The sequence below is a fragment of the Hydra viridissima genome, unplaced genomic scaffold (genome assembly GCF_058129835.1).
Source record: "Hydra viridissima isolate aposymbiotic clone 2 unplaced genomic scaffold, HvirCarnegie_v1 scaffold_15, whole genome shotgun sequence".
In the NCBI taxonomy this organism is placed as follows: Eukaryota; Metazoa; Cnidaria; class Hydrozoa; order Anthoathecata; family Hydridae; genus Hydra; species Hydra viridissima.
The window spans coordinates 666,980-691,173 of record NW_028324314.1 but is presented as its reverse complement, the minus strand read 5'-3'; the positions used below and the strand labels follow the sequence as shown (position 1 = coordinate 691,173).

Here is a 24,194-nt window from a genome sequence, read left to right as displayed (position 1 = left end):
ATTAACTGAAATACGAACTAAAATGATTAAAATCATAAGAACTGAACTGAAATTAATTTCATCAGAACTGATTCAAAAGAAGTAAAATTAAAATTAGAAATTAAATCAATGCTACAAGAACGAAGTAAAAATGGAAATTGAAATTATATTTAGAACTTAAATATCACTGATATAGTCATTACTTTTAAAAGTTTATAAATGCACTTTTTCTAATTTTGTCTCCCAATAGCAAATATTCCTTACGTGTAAAATACAGATGGTCTGTAAAATATCATAAAAAGTCAATGAAATTGCTGTAGATAGCAATTTTATAGACTTTTTATTGTCTATATTTTATTTTATGTAATACAATATATAATATAATATAGACTATAACCGATCGAATATATTCCATTGATTTCATTGACCATCTGAAATGATGATAGAAAATAGTTTCTATACACTTTCGAAAAGCATGATCTATAGAAACTTCTTTTGACTTTCTGTTTTTAAATTTCTATAGGCCATGTTTCAAAAGCCTATAGAAAATAGTATTGATTTTTTGGCGCTTGTCAGGTTTCGCACCCCCACCCTGCACCCCCATCCCCCTTATTTTTTTTTTTTTGCAGATTCTGAAAGATCTTTGTCTGAAACGGGAAAAAATGGTTTTCATTTTTATTTTTGACAAGAAAAAGTACTCTAATTCACATTTGAATGTTCCATTTTTCCTTTAAAAACGACGCTGCTCTTAACTCCATTTTTAAACTTTTTAATGATAGTTATAAAACCATTAATTCAAACCGCTGAAAATATTTACCTGGTTTTTACAAGCGTTAAGAAATACAAAGAACAAAAAAACAATGATATATATACTAGATGTCTAACTTCGATCCGAAAAGTGAAGCCGTGGAAGCCATTTCTAATTCGGGCTAAAACTTTATCTTCCTATATGACATTTTAAAAGTTAACATTAAAATAGTGAATTCATGAACTGCGTATGGTTGTTCTAATAGACACATGAAAGGAACTGACATTTTTTCAATGATTTCCAGTTCTTAACAAAGAATTTTGCAAAAAAAGGACAATCGCATTAAAACGTGAGAAGTTTACTACATAAATTAGAAATTTACTACATAATTCAGTTCTTCGCAGCAATTACTTTTTACTTATTTAAGTCACTATTAAAACGAGTTTTTGAAGCATCTTTAATTTTTTGAAAAATTTAGATGCTCTCAACATTCATTTTTACTTTTATTTCGCACGTCGGATATAGCTTTTGCCCTTATTACAAATGGTGGATTACATTTGTAAACAAAAAAAGCGGCTTCACTTTTCGTCCAATAAAATCCCCCAAGTTAGACATCAAGTATATATTATATATCGTTGTTTTTTTCGTTCTTTGTATTTCTTAACGCTTGTAAAAACCAGATAAATATTTTCAGCGGTTTGAATTAATGGTTTTAAAACTATCATTAAAAAGTTTCAAAATGGAGTTAAGAGCAGCGTCGTTTTTAACGGAAAAATGGAATATTCAAATGTGAATCAGAGTACTTTTTCTTTGTCAAAAATAAAAATGAAAACCATTTTTTCCCGTTTCAGACAAAGATCTTCCAGAATCTGCCAAAAAAAAGGGGGGGTGCAAACCAGACAAGCGCCAAAATGTTTTGTTTTTAGAAAAACAAAAAACAATATTAAATGCACAATATCATGAAAATGTCTTTATAAACTGTGCTATCATCAAATATGAACCTTTCACAACAATTAATAAGTATGCAAAACGCAAACTAGAAACAAACGAGCTGATACGAATTGGTTCAGATCACTAAATAAAGAAAATAAATACGTTAGATATCTAAATACAACAAACCATTTAAAATTTTGATGAGTATTGCTTTTGCTTATTAAAATAGTGTTTAGCATTGTTTGAAATTGGACATTGTTTTATGTAAAAAATAGTGTTTAGCATTGTTTGAAATAAGATATTGTTTTATATAAAAAATACTAAGAAGCTATTCTTCAAAATATTTCAAAAAACATGACATTTATATATTAGGGGTTTTGAAAACGAAGTACATACCCAGCTAAATTGGAGCAAATATGCTAAAACTTAGTCAAAATTTTTTTTAGTTCAATCGGGTGTTTTTTAAGTCCCCCTCAAGACTAAAGTTGTTAAGAAATTGTACTTCAAAAAAGGAAAAATAGGATATGTTCAGAGTGTTGAAATTATTTCAGTTTTTTTTTTTTGTTGTTGTTGTTATTTGTTATCTTTATTTTCTTTTAAAAGGATACGTCATCATGTTTTTTACATATTCTTGGTTAAAACGATATTTACGAAAGGAAAAAATGAAAGTTTTATGTTACGCAAGAGGTTATGAAATCAGCAAATTACGTATTTTCATTCTTAATGTTCATTCAGATGGACAGCCGGAAAAATTCCCGCTTTAATCAACCAAAAAAACAAACTATTTTGAACTAAACAAGTACTTTACCGTTTAATAAAAATCTTTACAAATACTATTAAGACAAAAATTATGAATTAATTGAAATAACTTTTTTAAAATGAACAACAACTTCCTAAGTCTACAATTTCCTTTTCTTCAGTTTAGAGAGCGACATCAGGCTTTCTAATTTTTTTTTTTGTAATATTACTTTTTCCCACACCAAAAACCCTGAAAGTTGACCTTATTTTGTCGACAGTTAAAAGTCTGTTCTGCTTGTCATCTTCATTTTCTTTTCTTTGCACAAACTGCTGCATCATTCCGATTGCTCGTTCAGAATGATCGTTGACAACAACTAACATTTTGGCAAAGTTTTCAAAATTCTTAAACAAGGAATGGGTGTGCCAATATTGGGGTAGAAGTGACAACAGTCTCTCACTCTCTGATTATCCAACCCTATCGTTAAAAAAATTAGATATGAAAACTCATTAACCAAAAGAGAGTTGGGGTTGGTACCTTCATATTATTTATAATATTAACCTTGCCAATTCGATCTTTGCTTCTATGTTTAAAAAAATCTGGATACGCGTGTTAGCAAGAATAAGTCAGAGTGCTACCATTACACAGAACCAAGAAGCTTCCTATACACCTTTAACCCAAACCTCCTAACCTATACGAAACACTAAAGTCCTTAAATATACAGGCAGGACACGCAGAAAAGACCCGCCTCACAACATCATTACGTCAAAACTGAGCTTGCTCAACAAACAAAACGATCTAACATTAAATTGCCGCCATGAAAATAAATTTTTAACAGGAAACTTTAATGCCTTTTTGGCAGACACTCCACAGCACTTTTTTCGTATTTTTTGTCGTTACTTTTTTTAACGGTTTATAACATCTGATGATCGCTATTGCATGTTAAATTAAATTAAAGTGTTGCTTTGAGCTCAATATCTAAATTTCCGGAGAGTAAATCCCCTTTGTCATGAACTGAGCATAAGAAACATAACTTGGATGTTAAGTTCAAGTAATATAGAGAAACAAACTTTATATGGATGAGTGTGGGGCTGATTTTAATCAAATTATTGGAGAACCATTTTCTTTTTCAAAACGATAATCCAAATCATTCCTAAAAACCATGCAAATATCTTTTACGTTTTCTAGAAAATGGCAGACATATTGCAAGAATGATATGCCTTCCCAATCACCTAATCTTTTCCTTATTTAACTTTAATGGAATGAATGAGAAACGTAAAAAGCAAATGCGCATAAGTAAAATGGGCGTGGCAAAAACTTAAAAGTGTGTGTGTAAGATTCGAATATTTATTAAGGAGAATGCCACTATATGTAAAGCAGGTATCGCCGCTAAAAGTGGCTACTTAGATGAAGACAAGTCAATAAAAAATCAATAAACTAAATCAATTTCTGTTTTTTTCTTTTTTTTTTTCAATTAACTTTAAGAACTGAAAATTAAAGAGCTGGTCAATTAAAAAAATATATCCGTATTTAAAAAGGCCATCAGAGTTTATATTTCAAAGATAAAAAAAAAAACGAAATAAAGAAGAATTTAGAAATATAACTCTACCCACTACTTTATTTTACAAATGAAGTACTGGGCAGAATAATGGTTCTAATTTCTATCCACTCAATCATTCTAGGGGAGAACCTTAATGAATGGGACGATTATTGAATGGGACAAACTCAGATTCTTACACAAGCATCGATGTAAGGATATTCAAATTCCTGTAGCAAAGAGTGATAGAAACAAGAACTCAACTGACCAACTCACCCATCCTATTGCTCTATGACCGTAATGACAATGGATGTTATTGTGTTTTCGAATGTAAAAAGTAATTTTTAAAAATGTTTTTTTTTTCTGATTTTGCAGCAATTTTTGAAGTTGTGGAAAATAAAATTCCATGCTTAAATAGATAGCAGCCTCTAGTACTACAGTGAGTAAAACATTCAAGCTTAATTAATGGTGTTTTTGGTGTGACTAATCATTTTTGGATAAAGTGATGCGCATATTGAATGGGACAAAGTACTACCTATTGAATGAATTTAATAAAGTATTATTTACAGCTCAGCAGAGGGATGCTGCAGTCCCTTACTTTTATCCCCATGGGTAGTGGGTATTATTTACACACTTTTATACTGCAATATTTTACTTAAATAAAAGTAGCTAAATATAATATTCTAAAATGAGAAAGTTCTACTTTGATTGAAATTTAATTAGAGTTAAAATGTTTAAAGTTAAAAATACTTTTTGTGTGGTCTTTATGTATGTATCTATATATTTAGCTACATTTACAATTAATTAACTAATTTGAAAAATGATTGAATTAAATACGTTTATTTTTAATTCTTTTATGTTTGTCCCATTCAATGAGACATACTTAATGAATGGGACAAATGCCATGCTCCAATAAAACTCTCTTTTTACCAATAGCCAAATGCAAATCCAATATTTTTGTTTTACTATATCATTGAGCAAGAGTCGGTGATTATCAAACATTTAAATATATATGTTAAACAATTTTATCTACGTTTAAAAAGCATTTTGCAAAAACTGTCCCATTTATTGAGATTTTCCCCTACTTACTACTTAATTTCTAAAATAAGTAGTGGGTAGAATGACTTGTTTTCTCTAAGCGTTATCTGTTCTGTTTAAGCGTTTACAAATTCAATACTTTTGCATGATCTTAATCTAGGGTTAACTCGATAAAAAAGGGTCTTCCTTGGAAGATTAATTTTATGGTACTGATATGTGCACCTGACTGACTGTTCTAAAGTTATCTTTTTCTTGGAATCCAAAATGATGCGAATCCAAAAGATTACTTAACAACTTCAGAACAAAAATATACTGTCTAACGATCAAAACTCGAGAAATTTTCTCAGAATAATGTTTGTTATAGGACAACCCATGTGGGAGAAAAAGAAGAGAACTGCATTATAATTGAGCCCACGCCGGTGTAAACTGACTGTAAATGCCCTGTTAGTTTATTAAGCGTCTTATTTTTTTTAAAGTTACCAACAAATATTATCTCTCATATTTTGGATTAGTATCACATAATTATTTACATTTTTGTTATAACAGCTTTATATTAGATAAGGAACTAAACTATCGCTAAAAGCATATTTTTAAAAATCAATTAGAAAAGTATATCCAGAGTATTGAATCATAAAGAATGTTCAAGATCCCGTTTGTTTGTTGTGTCTGCTGCATCAGCTCTAGATTCAGTCCAAATGACGCTTATTGGATTAGATTTTGATATTTCATTACTGCTGACTTCATTTAAACTAAATGAAGTAGCATTATTGCTAACGTTTGTTTCGTTTATTTCTGGGTTGTTTTGAACTGGTAGAGTAGAACACTGAGAATCGTTTGAAAAGATGCTCGTAAAACTTACTCTCCGAAACTCTGCGCGAGAGTTTTTGTTTGGGGTAAACCAAATGATTTTTATTTTGTTTATAAACAAAATGCTTATCAATAGAAAGTTCGTTGCATTTACTAATATGCAAACAGCAAACTTCAAGTCGGACCAAGCTAAATTACTTTGGATGAGCCCAACCATTACACTCAAGGCTATGTTTGACAAAAACAAAGAGTATGCAATATAGCTTGTTTCGTTATATTTCCAAGGCAGATTTCTTCCTTTGAATGTCTGAAAGCCGCATATAATTGACAAAATGAACGAGTAACATAAGTACACCAATGAGAAACTGGATGAGTTGCATAGTTTGTACATACTTTTCTCATCTTTCACATCAACAGTTTTCAACTTGTATTTGCTATAATGCACAACAAAAATTATTGCTACATAAACACTGGGAAAGAATATCAGCAATATCACTACTCTGGATCTGATATACAGCATTTCTTTATTTGACAGCTTGCAATTAGTACCAAGTTTGAAAATTGTGACAAGACGAGTAACTCTGGCTAATACAATCGTAATTATAGTTATGTGTAAAAAACTACCAAAATACATCCTTACATAACACTTCAAATCCGTCTCTTCTTCAAAATCTAGAAGAGGTAAGATAAACCAAATCAAATGCATCATCATTTGAGCTAAGGACAATTCGTAGTTTGAAGAACGGACAATCGGCGTTAATTTTTTTATAATAAATGTAGCTATGAAAAGCACTGCAGTTAAACTACCGATACAGGAAGCCACTAAGACTATCACTTGGTACTTCAAATATTCGTTGTTACCTAATTTCCAGTATGCGCGATTGAGCAGTTCGCAACCACTTTTATTTTGATTTGGGTAATAGCCTTTTTCAAATTCACACGCAGAGCAAGATTTTGGGTCTGAAATGTTTGTTATTGAATCATCTGGGCACGGTTTACAAGTCCAGCAGCAAGAACTGGCTGTCCAATAAACTCTTTTTTGTCCTGGAGGACAATCTTCGGAACAAAAAGATCTTATTTCATAAAGTTTCACAGTTTCATTATTTTTAATTTCAAGTCTACTATTAGAAAGATTTGAGGAAGTCCACGAAGCAGCCAATTCAAAGTCAGATTCGTTAAAAGAATAGAGTTCGAACGAGGCTGATGCCGCAAAATGATACTTGGAATGGAAGCTGAAGGTCTTTGTGTTATTTAGAAAAGAGAATGTAACTTCATTTATTTTCTCATTAAACCTGGTCCTGTTTTCAATGCTTTGGTAAGTATTTGGTGGTAATGTACTTGAATAACTATTCTGGTATTCGAAAAATGCTTTAACTAAAACTTCCACTGCGTTTTGAACAAACAGGACCTTGCTAAGATCGAATTTATAGGGAATGTTTCCGACGTTAAAGTTTGGCGTACTTTCGTTTACTCCGTGTTTTTCAAATACTACTTTCAGCCACTGGCTTGAGTTTGTATAAGTGAGACTGTAAAAGTGTTGTTTGAAATCCTCGTCTATTCCCTCGGTCTGAACAACTAATAAAATTCTATTGTTAAACGTGATATTACTTTGAAGAAACTTGGAGTTTTTACCAACTGCTTCGCTCAGTATCCAAGTTCGATTGATTAACCTTCCATTTGCTTTATCTAAAAGTTTCTGCACCGGTAGAAACTGTGTCCAAACCACTGTTACGTTTGCTTTGCTGTTTTCTAAGCGCTCAACAATGTCAGAATACTGTTTCTCGTCATAAACCAGCGGGAGTATAATTTCTAAATCGATGCTATTGCTTGAGTTTTTTGTGAACTCTTCTTTGAACCGATCTATTCCTGCTCTTCCGTACGAGTTATCCAATGCTATTACAGAAATGTATGTCCAGTTGTATTTATTTAATAGATCTGCGATAAACTGCGCTTGAGATGCATCAGAAGGAACCGTTCGAAAGAAGTTTGGATACATAACTGTATCATTTAATTCCAAACTTGTTGCAGCGTAACTTATGATTGGAATTTTACCAAAATACGATGCTAGTTCGTGAACGTAAATAGAATTCGATGATTCTGTCGGACCTACAAAACCTAAAAAGTTGTTAGACGTATCGGAACAAGAACACGAACTGTAACTATTACTGGAAAGCAGGACTTTTGTAACAGCATCCGTTGTCATGTCAAAGTTAGAAGCGTCATGAGAGTCGTATATCACGTAGCCAAATATATTCCTGTTATGCAATCTATTTACCTTATCAACTGTGTACTTCAAAGCTTCCATCCATCCTATGGTTCTGTTATCAATCCCACTGGCCTCAGTACAGTTCATCGGAAATATACCGGCTATTAAAAACTCGCCACTAATATCGCTGCGGACTTCTTTATCCATACATTTAATACATAAGGTGTCACTTAGACACAATAATATAACTGTGGTTGTAAATAGAGTTACATAATTTTGCATAATAAAGATTTTTTTGTTAAACATTTTTCGGCAATTTAGACAAAGTATACTGATTTCTTTACTTCTACAAAAAGTGTATAATTTACAAAATAAACTTGTTTTAATATAAGAAACAAATACCTTTTTTAAAATGTTGTTAACGGAATGCTTTTGCCACAAAAAAAAACTAAACTTTTTTCAATGTTTTTAATTATTTCTCTCTTTCTATAAAATGTAGTTTTGAAGAAATGTTTGCAGTAAAGAATCAAGTACTTTTTTAAAAAGTTGATTCTTTTTTTTTTTTTTAACAATTTGTGTTTATAAAAAATGCCTTTCGCCACGAAAAAGCACCGAAATACGCAATCATCTTTCAATACGTTTTACCACAAATAGATTTTTTACTTCAACAAATAAATTATTGTAACGATATTTACAACTGAAGTTTTTTACTAATTCAATTACTTTTAATCCCTCAGGCGCTTTTTTTTTAAGTCGTCATCTCTTTTTTCAGCTTAAAAATGAAAAGTTTCTAGAAGTAATTAAGAGACGATTAATTTTAACAAAAAATCTTCTAATAAAACAAAGAATCAAATTAAAACATGCACAAGGAATGAATTCAAATTAAAAAAATGAAAAAAAACACAAGGAACACATCGGACATCTAAATATTATCAATTCCACTTAAACCGCATTTTTTATTATAGCTCTTTAAATGTCCTTCAAAACAAAGAAAACGTAAAAAAAAAACAACTAAGTTTTTCAACATTTGTTATTGATAGGAGAAAGCTGTAATTGTTCGTTTTAATTATGTTATTTATTTCTAAATTTCATCGTAATTATGATAATATATACAAGCAATACCAACTGTATTAGTATACGAAATATTTTTAACATCAGTTTTTATCAACAAAAAGACGAATGTGACTGCTAAACAACAACAATAATCCGATATTTCTGAATAAATTGTAAAAGTATAGTCAATGATGCACTTTTTTTTTTTTTTGAGTTACTTCGAGACAGACGACCTTACATTAAATACACATTTTGTGGGTAAAACTGATTTGTCTTCCTCCTAATCTTGTATTACATCATTCAAAGCTTTTAAAAAGAGTAGTATGACTACAAATAAAAACAAAATAAAAGAAAGCCCCCGTTTCGATTGCTTTTAGACAAACTTTGAGTTGCTCTTTTTGATGGGTTAAAAAAAAAACTTTTTTATCTACACGCATTATAACTAATAATTTTTAATCTGATTTAGTTTAAATCCCAAACTGGAATTTAATGGACCAATCGAAAGTAAAAAAATCTCTTAGGAATTTAATGGACCAATCGAAAGTAAAAAAATCTCTTAGGAATTTAATGGACCAATCGAAAGTAAAAAAATCTCTTGGGAAAATTAAATTTTTCTTGAAGTTTCGATTGTTTATTTGACAAACTTTGAACTGCTAAGTTTTGAATTTTTGAATTTTCCAAATTTCTTGTTATTCAAGCCTCTGTAATTTTTTTACTTCATTTAAATTTCATTTTTTTAATTTTTTTATAGCAAAAATCCAAAACTACAATTTAAACGCTTAGAGAAATTTATTAATCAGTCATTTTTTTAAAAGATAACGAAATATTGATTTAAATAAGAATAATATCGCGCCAAAAAACGTAAAATGGTGACTGCTACGACGACGTAGCCGCCACTTTACAGACCCTGACGACGTCGTGTTTATCAAACTATTTAAGACTATATTGAAATTATATCGGGCAATTACTCAGTTGCTGTAAAAACTATAAGGAATAGAACTAACCAGGGATATTTCATTGAGGTAGAAGAATAAAAAAAAAAAAGGTTGGATAAGCAAGTTAATTCTAAATGAACGAGATGCTGTTTATAACAATATAATCACCAAAAAATATTATTCAATATTTTACACAGTAATAAATAAAAAAGAAAAGACGCCAACGCCCAAAGCAATATAGCCAATATAAAAAGCGAGAAACAACAAAAAAGAAGACTTAAGGGACACCGGGCAGACAGAGGTGGATAGGTAACAGAGTAAGGTTAAGAGTTGAGATTTGAATTACGAAAAGAAGAGGCGATAACAGAGTTTAATTTACAGCTCACAAACATACTTAACTCAAAAGATGCGCATGTTTTGTATTAGATTTCCTTCCTTGTATAGGAGAATAAAAAGGAAGTCTTCCAAATAACTTTTTGATGGTGAAAGAGTTGGTTGGGTGAGGGAATCAATTAATAAAATCGTGGACAGATTTTTTGGATCGTATTGTATTTGCTATAAGTCCATCTACATTGCTGATAACCCACACAAAAGTTTGTGTCTGAAAGGTTTGAAAAAGAGCAATACACCTTTAATAAGGCTTTTCCTACTTAACAACTGTCAAAGCTTACTTATTGCCACATGTTTATTTTCATATTTAATTGGGAAGTTGAAATCAGAAACAAAATGCACAGTTTGTTGCTGTTACATATTTCTAATATTTAAAAAGCAACAACAATGGTAGCGTAATTGGTAAGAAAGTTACAGCTTGGATGATGATTTTGCTGAGCATTTAAAAATTTACATAAAACTGTTAAAAAGTTTAAAGGAGACATTTTGAGTAGTAATTTATATTCGACAGAAGAAAAACTGTTCAAACTTTCACTTTTGTTTTTGTAGGTGCGTTGCAGGGTTTGTCATAATATTTATTAGACATTCTCTGGTGTAAAGTGTTGTTATTTTTATTGGTCAATCTATAAAAATGAAATGTTGATGAGATTCAAAGTTTTTAATACGAATGGGTAAATAAAAGAATGTTTTAGATGTAATTAACTGATTCTCACACTAACACTCTTTCCCTACCCTCACCCTCCCCTACCGCTCCCCCCACCCCCGCGTTTCCACTTCGCCATCATGATTTAGATTTAAAAGTTTCTGTTGAAAATATTTATACTTTATGAAATATTTAAACTTAGTTGAAAAATAATTTCTCTTAAAACACCATTTTTACCATGCTATTCTCTTGTAATAAACCATTTTAATACTTGATTTAACGTTTGATTAAACTTGATTATATAAGTTTAATGAAACAAGAACCATGATATATACTTGATTATACACGTGCAAGTTTTAATGTAATAAGAACCATGTCAAATTTTCATTTTTTACCATTTACACCAAACCCAAGAGATCTGGTTTTTTAAGAGATCTAGTCGAAAGTTGGATTGTTATATTTTTGTATATATATATATATATATATATATATATATATATATATATATATATATATATATATATATATATATATATATATATATATATTTTTTTAAACTTTTTTTTAAATTTTTTTTTGAAAAAGTTCTTGCCCTTATTTCGTATGAAAGTTTTTATTTTTTCGGCAGGTATGCTGCAACCCCTTTTATATCTGCCATTAGAAAACTACCTTGTGTCTGTAACATTGGTCAGTAAGCTTGTTTTACGCGATTGAATGCATAAAAATTTTATCAACTTAAAACATAACTTAATTAAAAAAAAAAAACCTTTAAATCAATCTTATCTCAAAATAATTACTTTCGACTCAAAGATTTTTTCTCTACAGCCGACAGTTTTAATTTCAGTTGTTTATTGATCTTGCTTCTCTTACGAAGAATGAATCGCAATTTAAAATTCAAAACACGTTTCTCATAATTACAAGCAAATAAAACAAAGAGATAGAAACTATATCTCAAATAAGTTGAAAGGAACGTTTAATCTCTTTATATTGAGTTTTTGAGACTAAAAATTCTCTTTTGTGTTTCACAAAAAACGATCATTTATGAAAAGCACAATAAAAAGCGTTAAAATAATCAAAGCACTTTTCTGATTAACAGAGATCAAAAACGGTTTTTTAATTGTGTCATTCCGTCAACACTAGCATCGCGAATGAAATGGTTTAATGAGGCATTAGAATTTCTTAAGGTTGATAACTACAAAAAAAATAATTTTTTTTACGAAAAAATCAATTTTTTGATATTTAAGTGATATAATGCTTCGATGATCCATTTTAATTATGATAAACTTAGTTTTATCTAACTCATTCTAAAAATTATTGTATTTTGGATAGTTTGTTGGTAAGTGTAAAAAAGCGTCATTAGCAACGTCCATAGCAACCGCATTTTTTTATGTTAAGTTATTTTCAACAACCCTAAAAATGCTTCTCTTTTTGATCAACTGCCTAAAAATTTAAACACTATATGGTTTATTATGCCAGCTTGGTTTGCAATTGATTACTATAAGTCCTCATACTAAAATATTTATAGTTTAACAGTTAGTACAAGGAGCTTTATTTGCATTTATAGCGATTCGGACAACAAATTTTCTTTACATTTCAACCAAAGATAGTATTTATATATATATACATTTTTAGTAATGGGTAATAAAAAAGTAATGAATGAAAAAGAAAAAGAAGATTTAATGGGTTTTCAACAAATTTTACTGAAAACAAGAGTCAAATACCATTTCAATCAACTTGTGTCAGTTCTAAAAAGCTCAGGTTTAACAATAATACGGACACTGAAAACAACTACTACATTCTTTTCAACTTTCAAATTCTTAAAGATATTATTGAGAAATTTTGTATATGTCCAAATTGTGAAAGTAACATGGTAATTAATGATGATTCAGCACTTAGAATGGGGTTTTCACACAAATTAGTTATAAGTTGCAATAAATGTAAGTATGAGTTCAATAGATACACTTCAAATCAAATTTATAAAAGTAATTCAAAGCAAGGAAGAAATTTATTTGACGTGAATTTAAAAACAATAATAGCTTTTCGTGAAATAGGTAAAGGGCATGAAGCTATAAAAGATTTCTCTCGTATAATGAGTATGTCATGTATGCAAAAAAATGCGTTTAATAATTCAATGAAAACGTTATCAAAGGCTTACCATTCAGCTGCATTACAGCCTATGAAAAATGATGCTAATAAAATAAAAAATATTTTACCAAATAAAACAACTACTGGAGAAGCTTTGATTAAAGTTTCTATTGATGGGGAGTGGCAAAAACGAGGTCACAGTTCTTTAAATGGAGTAGTAAGAGCTATAAGTGAAGGGAGTTGCATTGACTTTGCAGTACTTAGTAAATATTGCAGGGGATGTCAAATATAGAAAAACAAAGTAAATCATCCAATGTATAACTCTTGGAAAGCTAATCACAAATGTCACCTAAATCATTCCAAATCTTCAGGAGCTATGGAAGGTACTGGTGCAGTAGAAATATTTTCTAGATCCGTAAATAACTAAGGGGTAATTTATAAGTACTATTTGGGTGATGGCGATTCTTCATCATTCAATGATGTTGTTAATAGCAAACCATATAGTAAATATGGAGTTGAAGTGCAAAAATTTGAATGTGTTGGGCATATACAAAAGCGTGTGGGAAATCATTTAAGAGAGCGAAGAAAGCAAAGTATTTGTGGGAAAAAATTAACAGGTGTTGGAAACCTCATTAATAATTCTATAAACACTATTCAAAACTATTTTGGTATGGTGATAAGAGAATTTGCAAACAATAAAAATTTAAACGATGATGAAAAAGTATACCAAACGAAAAAAGGTATAAGAGCTGTTCTAAATCATTATACTAACTTTCCAGACAAATTGCGACGATATATACTATGCCCTAAAGGATTAAATAGTTGGTGTAGGTGGAAGAACTGTGAAAAAGGAGTTGACATTTACAAGCCTAAAGTAAATATTCCTGTGTGGATTTATGATGTAATAAAAGAAGATTTTGATGGCTTATCTGATGATTTTCTTCTCAAAAAATGCACTCATGGAGAGACACAAAATTGCAATGAAGGACTTAATAACATAATATGGTCTCGATGTCCAAAAAATATTTTTGTTACAAGATTTTTGCTTGAAGTGGGTGTATGTTCTGCAGTTCTTTACTTCAATGATGGTGCATATGGTCTTAACAGAGTTTTTAAGTTCCTTAACGTAAAATTTGACTTAAAAAGTTCATTGAAGTTTCATCAAAAAGATATGAAGCGTTTAAAAAACATGTTTAAAAAAATGATGTCAAAGTTAAAAAAAGAAGAGAAAAGTTAAAAGCATTAAAAAAAGGTTGGATTGATAACAAAGAAGGAACTTCATTAAAAAAATCTTATTTATCTGGTGGATTTTAATAGTTTTTTGCGTTTGTATTTTGTTTTTCTTTGTTTCTCAGAATTGCATTTTAACGATACTTAACTTGACTTGCAACATGATATCTTAAGATTGGGTCAAGCAATTTACTTCAAATTTTCAGGAGTGGTTTAAAATACCTAGATGAAGGGAATGAATATTAAAATTTTTGAAATATACATTTATTTTTTGCTTTTTTAGTGTTTTAACATAGCTCTACCCCTTGAAAATATTACAAAAACCACAAAATATCAAATAAAAATGCTAAAAATAGTTTGTTTTCATGGATTTTAATTCATTCCCTTTATTTCATGGGTTGACAGAAAATTGCAAAGTTTCAAAGCTCAAAAATTACTATAACTTGAAAAATCGTGCTGCAAGTGTAGGTATTAAATGCTTCATTTTTACGTGATTTTGACTATTTTCTGTCTTTTTATGAAAGATCTACGTATTTAGCAATATTTACGTTGCAAAAAATATATACATTAATTTGAATCAAATAGTGGTTTTCAAAATTTAATTACAGTTATGAAATTTGGTTTTTTTGTGGTTATCCACCAAAAATGCAGTTTTTTCAAAAAACAAGATATCTTTAGAAAAATTAAAAACAAAAACAAAAAACTTTGAAGAATCAAAAATTTCTCTCAAATCCTTTTTCAAGTTCTCACTTTCTCTTACAAGCTCTCTCGCATTCTTTCCTGGAAACGTAGTTATTTTCGTTACCGCCACACCCTCCGTAGATGAACATCAAACAATTGCTACTGCCAGCATCAAAATACCATCGAACCATACGAGCTCTACATGGTCCTTGCTCAGGCAGAAGTCTGCAACTGTGATTTGGTAAATTCTTCTCTTTTTTCTCTTTGGGAAAGAAAATTGGGTACATAGAGCAATTAACTGCAGCATCAATTAATTTTGACTACATTTTGTAGTTTTTTTGCAGTTTTTTTGCAATAACTTTTATTCTTCAAAACGAAAAGCGGTAAATATATCGCAAGATTTTTCATTTTTATTAAAACGCATTTTTAATAATAATCTTTAATTTGATTTAATTTCAATTCAAAATTTATTTATATATGAAAATGGACCAATAATAAATAAATAAATGAGGAGAAAAGAAACCTGCTGAAATCAGTTTAAGAGAAAGTAAATTATTTGATTTTTACCTTGATAACTTTGACGATATCGCTGATAAGAATTGCATGTTGCAGAGCAAAAGCATTTGCTGGCAACACATATTTCATTTCCCTTACAGCGTTTGATTAGTGGGTGACAAGGATCAATGTAACAATGAGGTCTCGGACAACGAAAATTGTATTCTTTATGACAGCCAGCTTCACATAAACATTTATTGGTTTTGCAGATAAATCCAGGCCTACATTCTACAGAAGAGCACGGATCAATATTGCACGAAACACATCTTAGCACCTCTTCTTGAGGGTTTTCCGAATCAGTAATAATATTTTCAAACCGCGGAGCAGCGAAAGTAGCGACAGTGCAAGGTAGCTTTACATTCCAACTATTTTCAATTAGATTAATTTCTTGGGTTGTTGAAGGTTTAAAAGTTTTTGGAGTTTGTTCAGTTTGCACGATTAGTTCTTTATCAGGGAAAATCAATTGTTCAACCTGTTCTACTTCTAGTTCAATTATCTGAATTTCCAGATTAGTCGTTACTGATTCACTTTGATTGCTTTGCGTTTGAGAAGAAATTTCAACCGGTGGTTTGGCCGTGAATACTGGCTCAGAAAAATCTGTTCTAGTAAATATAGAACTTGTTTGAGTCAGTCCCGATAGAGTCGATTGAGTTTTTCTCTCTTCATCTGTGGTATTCTTGCTCGTTTGATTTAGATTATATTCTGTAGAAGTTAATTTTTTTTCTGATTTGGAAGTTTTATCAGTTTCACTAGAGTTCCTTTCTATAACGGTTACGTTCAACTCCGACACTGCACCGTTTTTATCCGTTCCTTTTGGTTCATGTTCTGTTGCAAGCATAGTTTTAGTATATATTTCTGCTGTATAGGCTTCTAAGCCTTTTTGAGTTTCGAAGAGAGTTTTTCTCTTTGTGTTGCCAGCCGTTGGTTCTTGTGAAAAAGTTGTTTCGTTCTCTATTAAATTACTGGGTATATTAGTGGTGATTGAGTTGACTTCAAGAGCGGAAAAGTTTTTACTTAGCTTGGAAGACCAGACTGCAGAATCAATTCCCCTAACTCCCGATAACGTCTTGTTGACTTCAGAGCCATTATTTTTAATACCCATATTTCTTAAGGAGTTAAACTCGGTGCCGTTTATTTGTGCTGTTTTTTCGGTGGAAAAACTTTGGTCGGAAAAATTCGTGAATTGTTCTGTGTAAGTTGTTGGTCGTATTGAACCGGTGAGAACGTTTTTGAAAGCGAACTTTTGACATTTATTTAAGCAAGAGGTTTTATCGTTGAAATTATTTAGGTTGCCATCGCAACCACCATAAAAAAATACTCTGCAGGTATTGTATTTTGGGTCATAAAACCATCTCTTAAATAACCCATAGCAGGTACCAATATCAGGACCTTGAACACATGCTCTCGAATCTCCTGATTCTCTATTGTCAGCTGCGTCAAGTAATTTATAAAATAAAAATAAAAATAATAAAAAATAGCAGGTTTTTTTTCAAAACATTTATAAAGAAAATTGATAACTGAATTATAAATGCAAAAATATTCAAGTTATAAGAATTTAAGCATCAAAATTTGAAAAAAAATTTTTTTTAAGTTGGCAAAACTAAAAATTAAAAAAAAAATTTTGCAAAAATCTGATTTAATATACTTGTTGCGTTCTCAGATGTTATTTTAATTTTCTTCTCCGTTTGGTGATCTGGTGGTGTAAATTGTTGAGTGGGAGCTTGAGTGATAAAGGATGGCACAAGTTCTTTAGTTGCGGTTGTTAAAATATCTGGGATGGGGTATTTTTTACATAACCTTAAGCATAAAGATTTCTCTTGGAAATTATTAGTGTTACCTCCACAACCACCATAAAAAAATACTCTACAAGTATTGGATTTTTGGTCATAAAACCACCTCTTCAATAATCCGTTGCAATTTCCCACATCAGGCTCTTGAAAACATGCTCCGGATTCAACAAGCGACTCTAAAAAAAAGTAAACTGTACAGAAAAAAAAGCAAACTATATATATATATATATATATATATATATATATATATATATATATATATATATATATATATATATATATATATAAAAAAACATCATCGGAACAATTTTCAGGCTTTAAACGAGTCTGTAAATGATCGCATTTTCAGTGATTCATGCAACATATATATAAGCTTTGCATGACTTCAACAAATCGCTTTAAAGGCTCAATGCCAATCTCATTATTATGATAGCCTCTTTAAGACCCTTAATTTAATCAACGATCGTGGATAAAAATCTGGAATTGATAGCTGTAAAATTTTAATTGATATCAACAAGCGGACCCAAAGAAACCATTTGTCGAACATATTCAAAGCCAAGTCGGCATTTGTTTAAAGCGACCTCGAAAGCTGTATAAGTGTATATGTCGATAAATTTATTCCCCTGAATAAAAAAGCATAATGGCTGATTTTGAACTGGCTACAAAAGCCTGCTTTACAGTCAGTTCAAAATCAGTCATTACACTTGTGGGATTAAAGCAGGGCTTTTTTTTACCTTTTACACATCAAACAGTTTTGTGTATGAATCGTTTGATTTATTTGCTTAAACAAGGGCAACGATTATGTTCTATTTGTGTGCGTGAATAACGTTTTAAATATCATTAATCGCATCTGTAGAACTAGCAAAAAAAAAAAAAATGTTTGTTTCAAAGAGTACTTTGATATTCTGTTGAATATCAGAGTGATAGTCTTTGATACAACATTTCTAAACTTCATAAATTCCAAAAACTCTGTAAATTGAAATGTCTGTAACAACAAAAACATAACAAGAGAACAAGAAATATTTGACTTTCTAAGCTTCTTAACACACTTTACAACCTATAGAAACAAATATAGAAATGTCTGCTTTTAACAATTTGTATTAAAGTCAATCAACTATACTTAAGACAAGAAAGTTTAAATAACATTAACTTTTTCAAAAATAGTCCCGCTATCCTCCTATATCTTCCTCAAGAGACGTACTTTAAACTGAAAATATTGCTCACAAAAAATTAAATAACTAAGAATATAAAGCAAAAGAAAGAATATGAAATCAAAAACCTTGCAAAAGTTTCAAAATAAATTTTCTACGTTAAAAGATTTCCTTGAATTTTCTTCAGTTCATTTTTTTACGAACTTAGTATTATAAAAAAAACGAATGCCTTTTCCTGATTCTTCTGCTGCCCTTTCAGACGCGTTTTTTGCTTCAGTACCTTAATCGGAGGCTAACGCTTGCAGAAAAGACGTGAGAAGATGCTTTTCTAATTTCTGAAAGATTTTATAAACTCATTATCATCTCAATATAAGAAACCTTTAAAAGTAAAAATGTTTCTAAAAGTAATCCTGAATATCCTCGAGGATAAAAAGGGGGGGGGGGGGGGAGAAGGGAAATTATTACTAAGAAATATGCGGATCTTAAAAGAATTTTTAAAGTTTTTTCGAGCAATCTTATTGTAACTCTAATTCAGTTGTGTTCACTGATGTCTCTTGATATCCATTAGTATTATGGGAGCTCGTCCTATTGTGCTTATTTAAGGACACAGGTGTTTGATGCAGTTGTGGGAGAATGAATTTGGTATATGGGCTTTTTTACTTCTTTGATAATGATGCATCAGCTAGCATTTCTTCAGTGTCACTATCGGTTGTTAAATTGTTAAAAGCTCGGAAGAAGCAAATTGACTTGCAGATAAAAAAAAAAAAAAAAAAAAAAAAGCCTAGGTAATTGCTTTGCTGACACTTTTCTTATTTTCAGTTTTTTTTTTTTTTTTTTTTTTTTGTAAAATCTGCTTAACAACTTTATTCTTAATGGACACAGTGTTTAATGTTTCAACAAAATGGTAGTTGTATTTGCCATCTCTCCTGCTTGTTTTTGTAAGAATAGGACAAGTGACAGCGTGCGTCATTGTCGTGATTGACTAGTGACGTCTGATTTCATATTTTTTTCCTTCAACGACTTTCAAAAAATATTAAAATTCAAATAAAGTAATGTGAATATTAAGAAATAATTTTTAATTCATTTTACAAAAACATAAGAAATCCTCATCCGATTTCCAATTTAAGGAAGTAAGCAAAATACAGCAGAGTATTTTTATATGGTAAAAGATTTTTTTTCGGGAGCGAGAGATCATCAAGCTTACAAACAATTTTGTGGAAGCAAGAAATCGTCCATTTTTCCAACAGCCTTGAATAATAGCGCATCTAAGTACCTAAAACTTTTTTTTTGCTCTGATGTATATGATGATCTTTCGCTCTGATGAATCTTCTAGTTCCAAGCTCTCTTTGTTCTCTCATTATAAGAAGATTTTGTTCAGTGACCTCCTCCGTTTCTTTTGGTATTTAAAGCTTGAACCTTAGTTATTCCTCCCAATTTAATCGATAAACAAGAGTTCAACCTGTTAATGCACTAAATGAATGGTTTACCTTTTCGAAAGATTTTCCATCCGTTAATCGCATAAACAAATCCGAAGAAGAAAAGTAAAATTGTGAACTTCATGACACTGACGGTTGCTTGAGGCGGTTGTTTGTGACGGTTGTTTGTCGTACTTGAAGCTACAAACTTTACAAACTTTTTTTTAATAAAAAAACTTTTATATTTTTACGATATTTCTAATAAAAACGCGTAAAAACTTTGCTGAAATTGTTTTCTGATTGTTGTTAGGGCAATTACGGTTTGAAAATAATTCGGTTATTTGGAAACTTGGTCATAAAATTTAATTACTTTTAAGAATTATCGCTGTTATTTTGTCTGACGCAACAAAACTCTGAGGGGGGGTGGAAAAGGTTTTAACTTTCTTATTACAAAAAAAAAACTTTACTACTTTTGATTTAACTCCGAGAAGAACCGAAAAACTTTATCGAACTTTAATAGAAAAGTTCTCAAATTTTTCTTCTGTTTTTTCGTTAAAGTTTTGACAATGTGGGCCGGAAAATGTAAATTTAGAAGGTCGTAGCTGTAGTTCGACGTAGCTTAGAAGTAGAAAGTATTTGCTCCAAATCAGTTGCTTAAGAAATGGAAGTATGTGAAGCACAATCAGTATCTTTAAGATTGTATGATTTATGTAGAAGAAAACGAGTATCTTGTTCCGCTTAGTTAGCCCGCGAATCAAATTTTAAACAGCTTACTTCAATCGGTGTCCGAACCCGATAAGAAACTGATGATCCAGCACTGAAAAGGTTTGGATACTTGGATTGGATTGATCCTGTTTAAATTCCGATATCGGAATTGTCAAAGAATTGGAAATTTCCTACCAAAAAACTTTTCAGATTTTGAGTCAACTTGGTGAAGTTGGTTAATCTTTTAACTTTGGCTTTAAAACTTCAAGTTTCCATGTTTAAAGAATTCAAAAAATTTAAAAATTTTTTTTAATTGTTGGCTCTTCAGAAATTAACTGGTATAACCACATAATGTGCACTAGAGCCACATTAAACCTCAACCAACAATAGATTAAAAATAATTGCATAATCATCAGGTTCAAATATAGAAATAGTTTATATTTTACTTAAAAGTGTTAGTTAAACTAAATTTTACATAAATTTTACATTTTGAGTTTAGAAATTAAACGTGATTTTAAAAGTTCCCCCTCCCCGGCTTTTGAGTTATCAACTATCATCACTATTATTTTTATCGGGAACCGATTGGTCATGATGTCATGTTCCGAATTGTAGGTGGGTTTAAAGCAGTGATATTTAAGTTCTAAATATAATTTCAATTTCCATTTTTACTTCGTTCTTGTAGCATTGATTTAATTTCTAATTTTAATTTTACTTCTTTTGAATCAGTTCTGATGAAATTAATTTCAGTTCAGTTCTTATGATTTTAATCATTTTAGTTCGTATTTCAGTTAATAAATCAGTTCATATTTTACTTCTATCAAATTTTACAGCAATTAGTAGTCCTAACGACATATTTTTTTGAAAAAATTAAAGTGTAGTCTTGAAGTCTACAAATTTGGGTAACTTTTACTAGTTACATTCATTTAAAAAAAAAATCTTATGGCTCCTTCCTGGGCCTTAAAAAAAGAAAAACTTGCCCCACCCCGGGGTAAGTTGGCGCAAACTTTAAAAAAGATTATTAACGTATTAGTGAGTAAAAATGTATAAAAATTATTTATTATTTCTATGAGCTAGTAGCAGTTAGTAGTTTGAATATGAAGCCAAAACAACACCCCACCTTTGTTCCTGGTAACAAAACAACACCCCACCTTTATTCCTGGTAACAAAACAACACCCCACCTTTTTTTGTAAAAAAATTCAAAAATATTTTTTTTGTAAAAATAAGTTTCTACAATATTGTTAGAAATTAAATATAAAAAAAAAATTAATTTTATAAAGATATTTTTTGTTTTCCAGCATCCCCTGTGAAAATTTTGCCAATAAACCCCAAAAGCTTTTCAATAAACTGCCTAAAGATCCTGAAAAACGATAGCTACTAAAACAACCTGACTGATAATAGTAAATCAATTGTGACTGGAATGTTTATAGCAGTTTTATTCATAGGACCCAAGATGAAATGATCAATTAGGAAAGTTCCCTGAGATTTCTGATACTTTTTGATGAAAAAACTCTGCAAATAAACGCAATTCGTCAACTTACTCCTGCTGACAACTAGTCCCGGTCTCCCCTATCGTTATTTCAAGAAATAATGTAATACATAAATTTCAAGAAAAATATTTAAACAATTTTTTAACTTGTAACCATAGTAACCACCTTAGTAACATCTAAATAAGGATACAAATAGTCATAAAATAGTCATTCAATGATTCAATTGAGTTATAATAAGATTATTTTTTTCGAAATTGAAAGAAAATATTTAGTTGAACTATAATTACAAGTTTTTGTTCAGTTTCATAAAAGTTCTCATCTCTAATAATTTTTTCAATCGATTGCGGCGACCAACAGTTAAAATTCCACAAAGTGAAAATATCCTTTCTACAAACGCCTGTGATGCTGGGGCGGACAGTAAATCTTCAGCCAAAATTGCAATCTTGCTATACTTGCTTTTGTTTTGTTTCCAAAAGAGCAGGCCGTTACTTGGCAGCGCTTCATCACCGCTTATGTCTACCAAATACCTTGACAGCTGACTTGCAACAGTGAGGTTGTCTTGGTTATAAATTTTTCTTTCTTTTGTAAAGATTTTATTTGACAAGAACTTAAAGCGCTTTATGGCAGCAAATTCACATTCAGATCCATTTGACTCAGCAGCAGCTTGTAATTCTTGTTCTACTCCACAAACTTTTATTATATACATCTTTGCTGCATGGAGCAAGGTGCCCATTTCCGGTGTGAGGATAAAGACAGCAACGGTTGGATCTAACAAACATGCAACAGACGGAAGAGGATTAAACGTATCTGAGTCCGGCTGCAGAATTGATTGAAACCGTTGACGTAGATCTCCAAGAAGATTCGCTGTCAAAGACTTGTTGGTAGGATATTCTTGTAAATGGCATTCCAAATTGAGTATAGATGGTAGAACCTGTGAAAGAGACTGGGCATCGGTCTGAAGTATATCTGTTTGTACTGCAAAGGGTTCCAAAAGTGAAGAAATGTTTTGAAGACGAACCCATTCACTTGCTTTGAATGTGTCGATTCCTAAATTTAAGTAAACCGTCTGAAATTAAAGTTTACTAATAACAATTGTAATAACTAATAATTATCATTGATATACGTCTCTTTTTTCCATACTGTTGTAATGTGATTTAAAAGACAGGGTAAAGTATTTCCGTGTTATTAGTAAACCTAATTTAAAGACTATATACCCTGTCTTGTTTTTTAATGATAATGACTTATGAACTTCTTAGAATTTATTACCATTTTCGTTTTTTTAGTTTAAATAAGGTAAGACACAATTTTGTAGACTAAATAAAATTCCGAAAATAATTTATACACACTAATAACATAAATAATAAAATAATATGTACCAATTTCTGTAAGAACTTCATTCACCGATGTCTTTATTTTAAACAGCCGGTCAATCATCTGATATGTACTGTTCCATCTTGAGGTGCAGTCAGTTTTCACAGACTTCCCACACTTGTCAATAAGTTTCTCAATTGCCACACTTGGTTTCCTAATTCTTGATACAACTTGTCTCGTTTCTAAGATGGTTGCACTATAATGTTCATAAACTGGTTTTATGAGAAGCTGGAGTGTGTGAGCCATACAGGGCATTCGACGATATGGAATATGATCTGGCAGAAATAAATCAGTTTGTTCTGACTGAGACTGGATCTCTTCCTCATCAGTTTCATGTTCAGACTCGTCAGATTCAAACTCATAAGATTCAGATTCGTCAGATTTTTTAGCTGCATGCACTTCCTGTAAGAGCCTGATGGCTTTAATCATATTAGACCCGTTGTCTGAAACAATCAACATAACTTGATTTTCTCTAATACCCCACCGGTCAAGACATTTCTTTAAACATTCGGCAAGCATCTCACCCGTGTGGGGATGTTGGAGTTCCATCAAATTTAGGAAAGCATGTCGTGCTTTATCAATGGTGGTGTCATAGAAACAAGCAGATATTCCAAGGAACGATGCTGTGAGACGCTTCTTCGTCCAACCATCAAGACAAATTGTTACTTTGCGTGTACGATTCATCAAGTCTTTCAGTTGTGCCGATTGTAGAAGAAAA

At 30.7% G+C, this 24,194-nt stretch overlaps 2 protein-coding genes across 5 annotated transcripts; both read right to left on the bottom strand.

Annotated features, from left to right (window-relative positions):
* Positions 1-5,463: 5,463 nt before the first annotated feature.
* Positions 5,464-8,655, bottom strand: LOC149878027 (metabotropic glutamate receptor 1-like). Of its 4 annotated transcripts, none has more exons than XM_090072862.1 (2): positions 8,054-8,655; positions 5,464-7,893 (listed from the first exon to the last, which is right to left on the bottom strand). In XM_090072862.1, the coding sequence occupies exon 2, from the start codon at positions 7,772-7,774 to the stop codon at positions 5,600-5,602; it is 2,175 nt and encodes a 724-aa protein (XP_089928988.1). In that variant the 5' UTR covers positions 7,775-7,893; positions 8,054-8,655; the 3' UTR covers positions 5,464-5,599. The 4 variants fall into 4 exon arrangements, with proteins under 4 accessions (XP_089928988.1, XP_089928989.1, XP_089928990.1 ...); XM_090072863.1 differs by having other exon boundaries at positions 5,464-7,884; XM_090072864.1 differs by having other exon boundaries at positions 5,464-7,884; positions 8,387-8,655.
* A 13,733-nt stretch (positions 8,656-22,388) lies between these two features.
* On the bottom strand, positions 22,389-24,194 carry LOC149878026 (uncharacterized). Its single transcript, XM_090073188.1, has 2 exons — positions 23,482-24,194; positions 22,389-23,152 (listed from the first exon to the last, which is right to left on the bottom strand). The coding sequence occupies exons 1-2, from the start codon at positions 24,158-24,160 to the stop codon at positions 22,389-22,391; spliced, it is 1,443 nt and encodes a 480-aa protein (XP_089929314.1). The 5' UTR covers positions 24,161-24,194.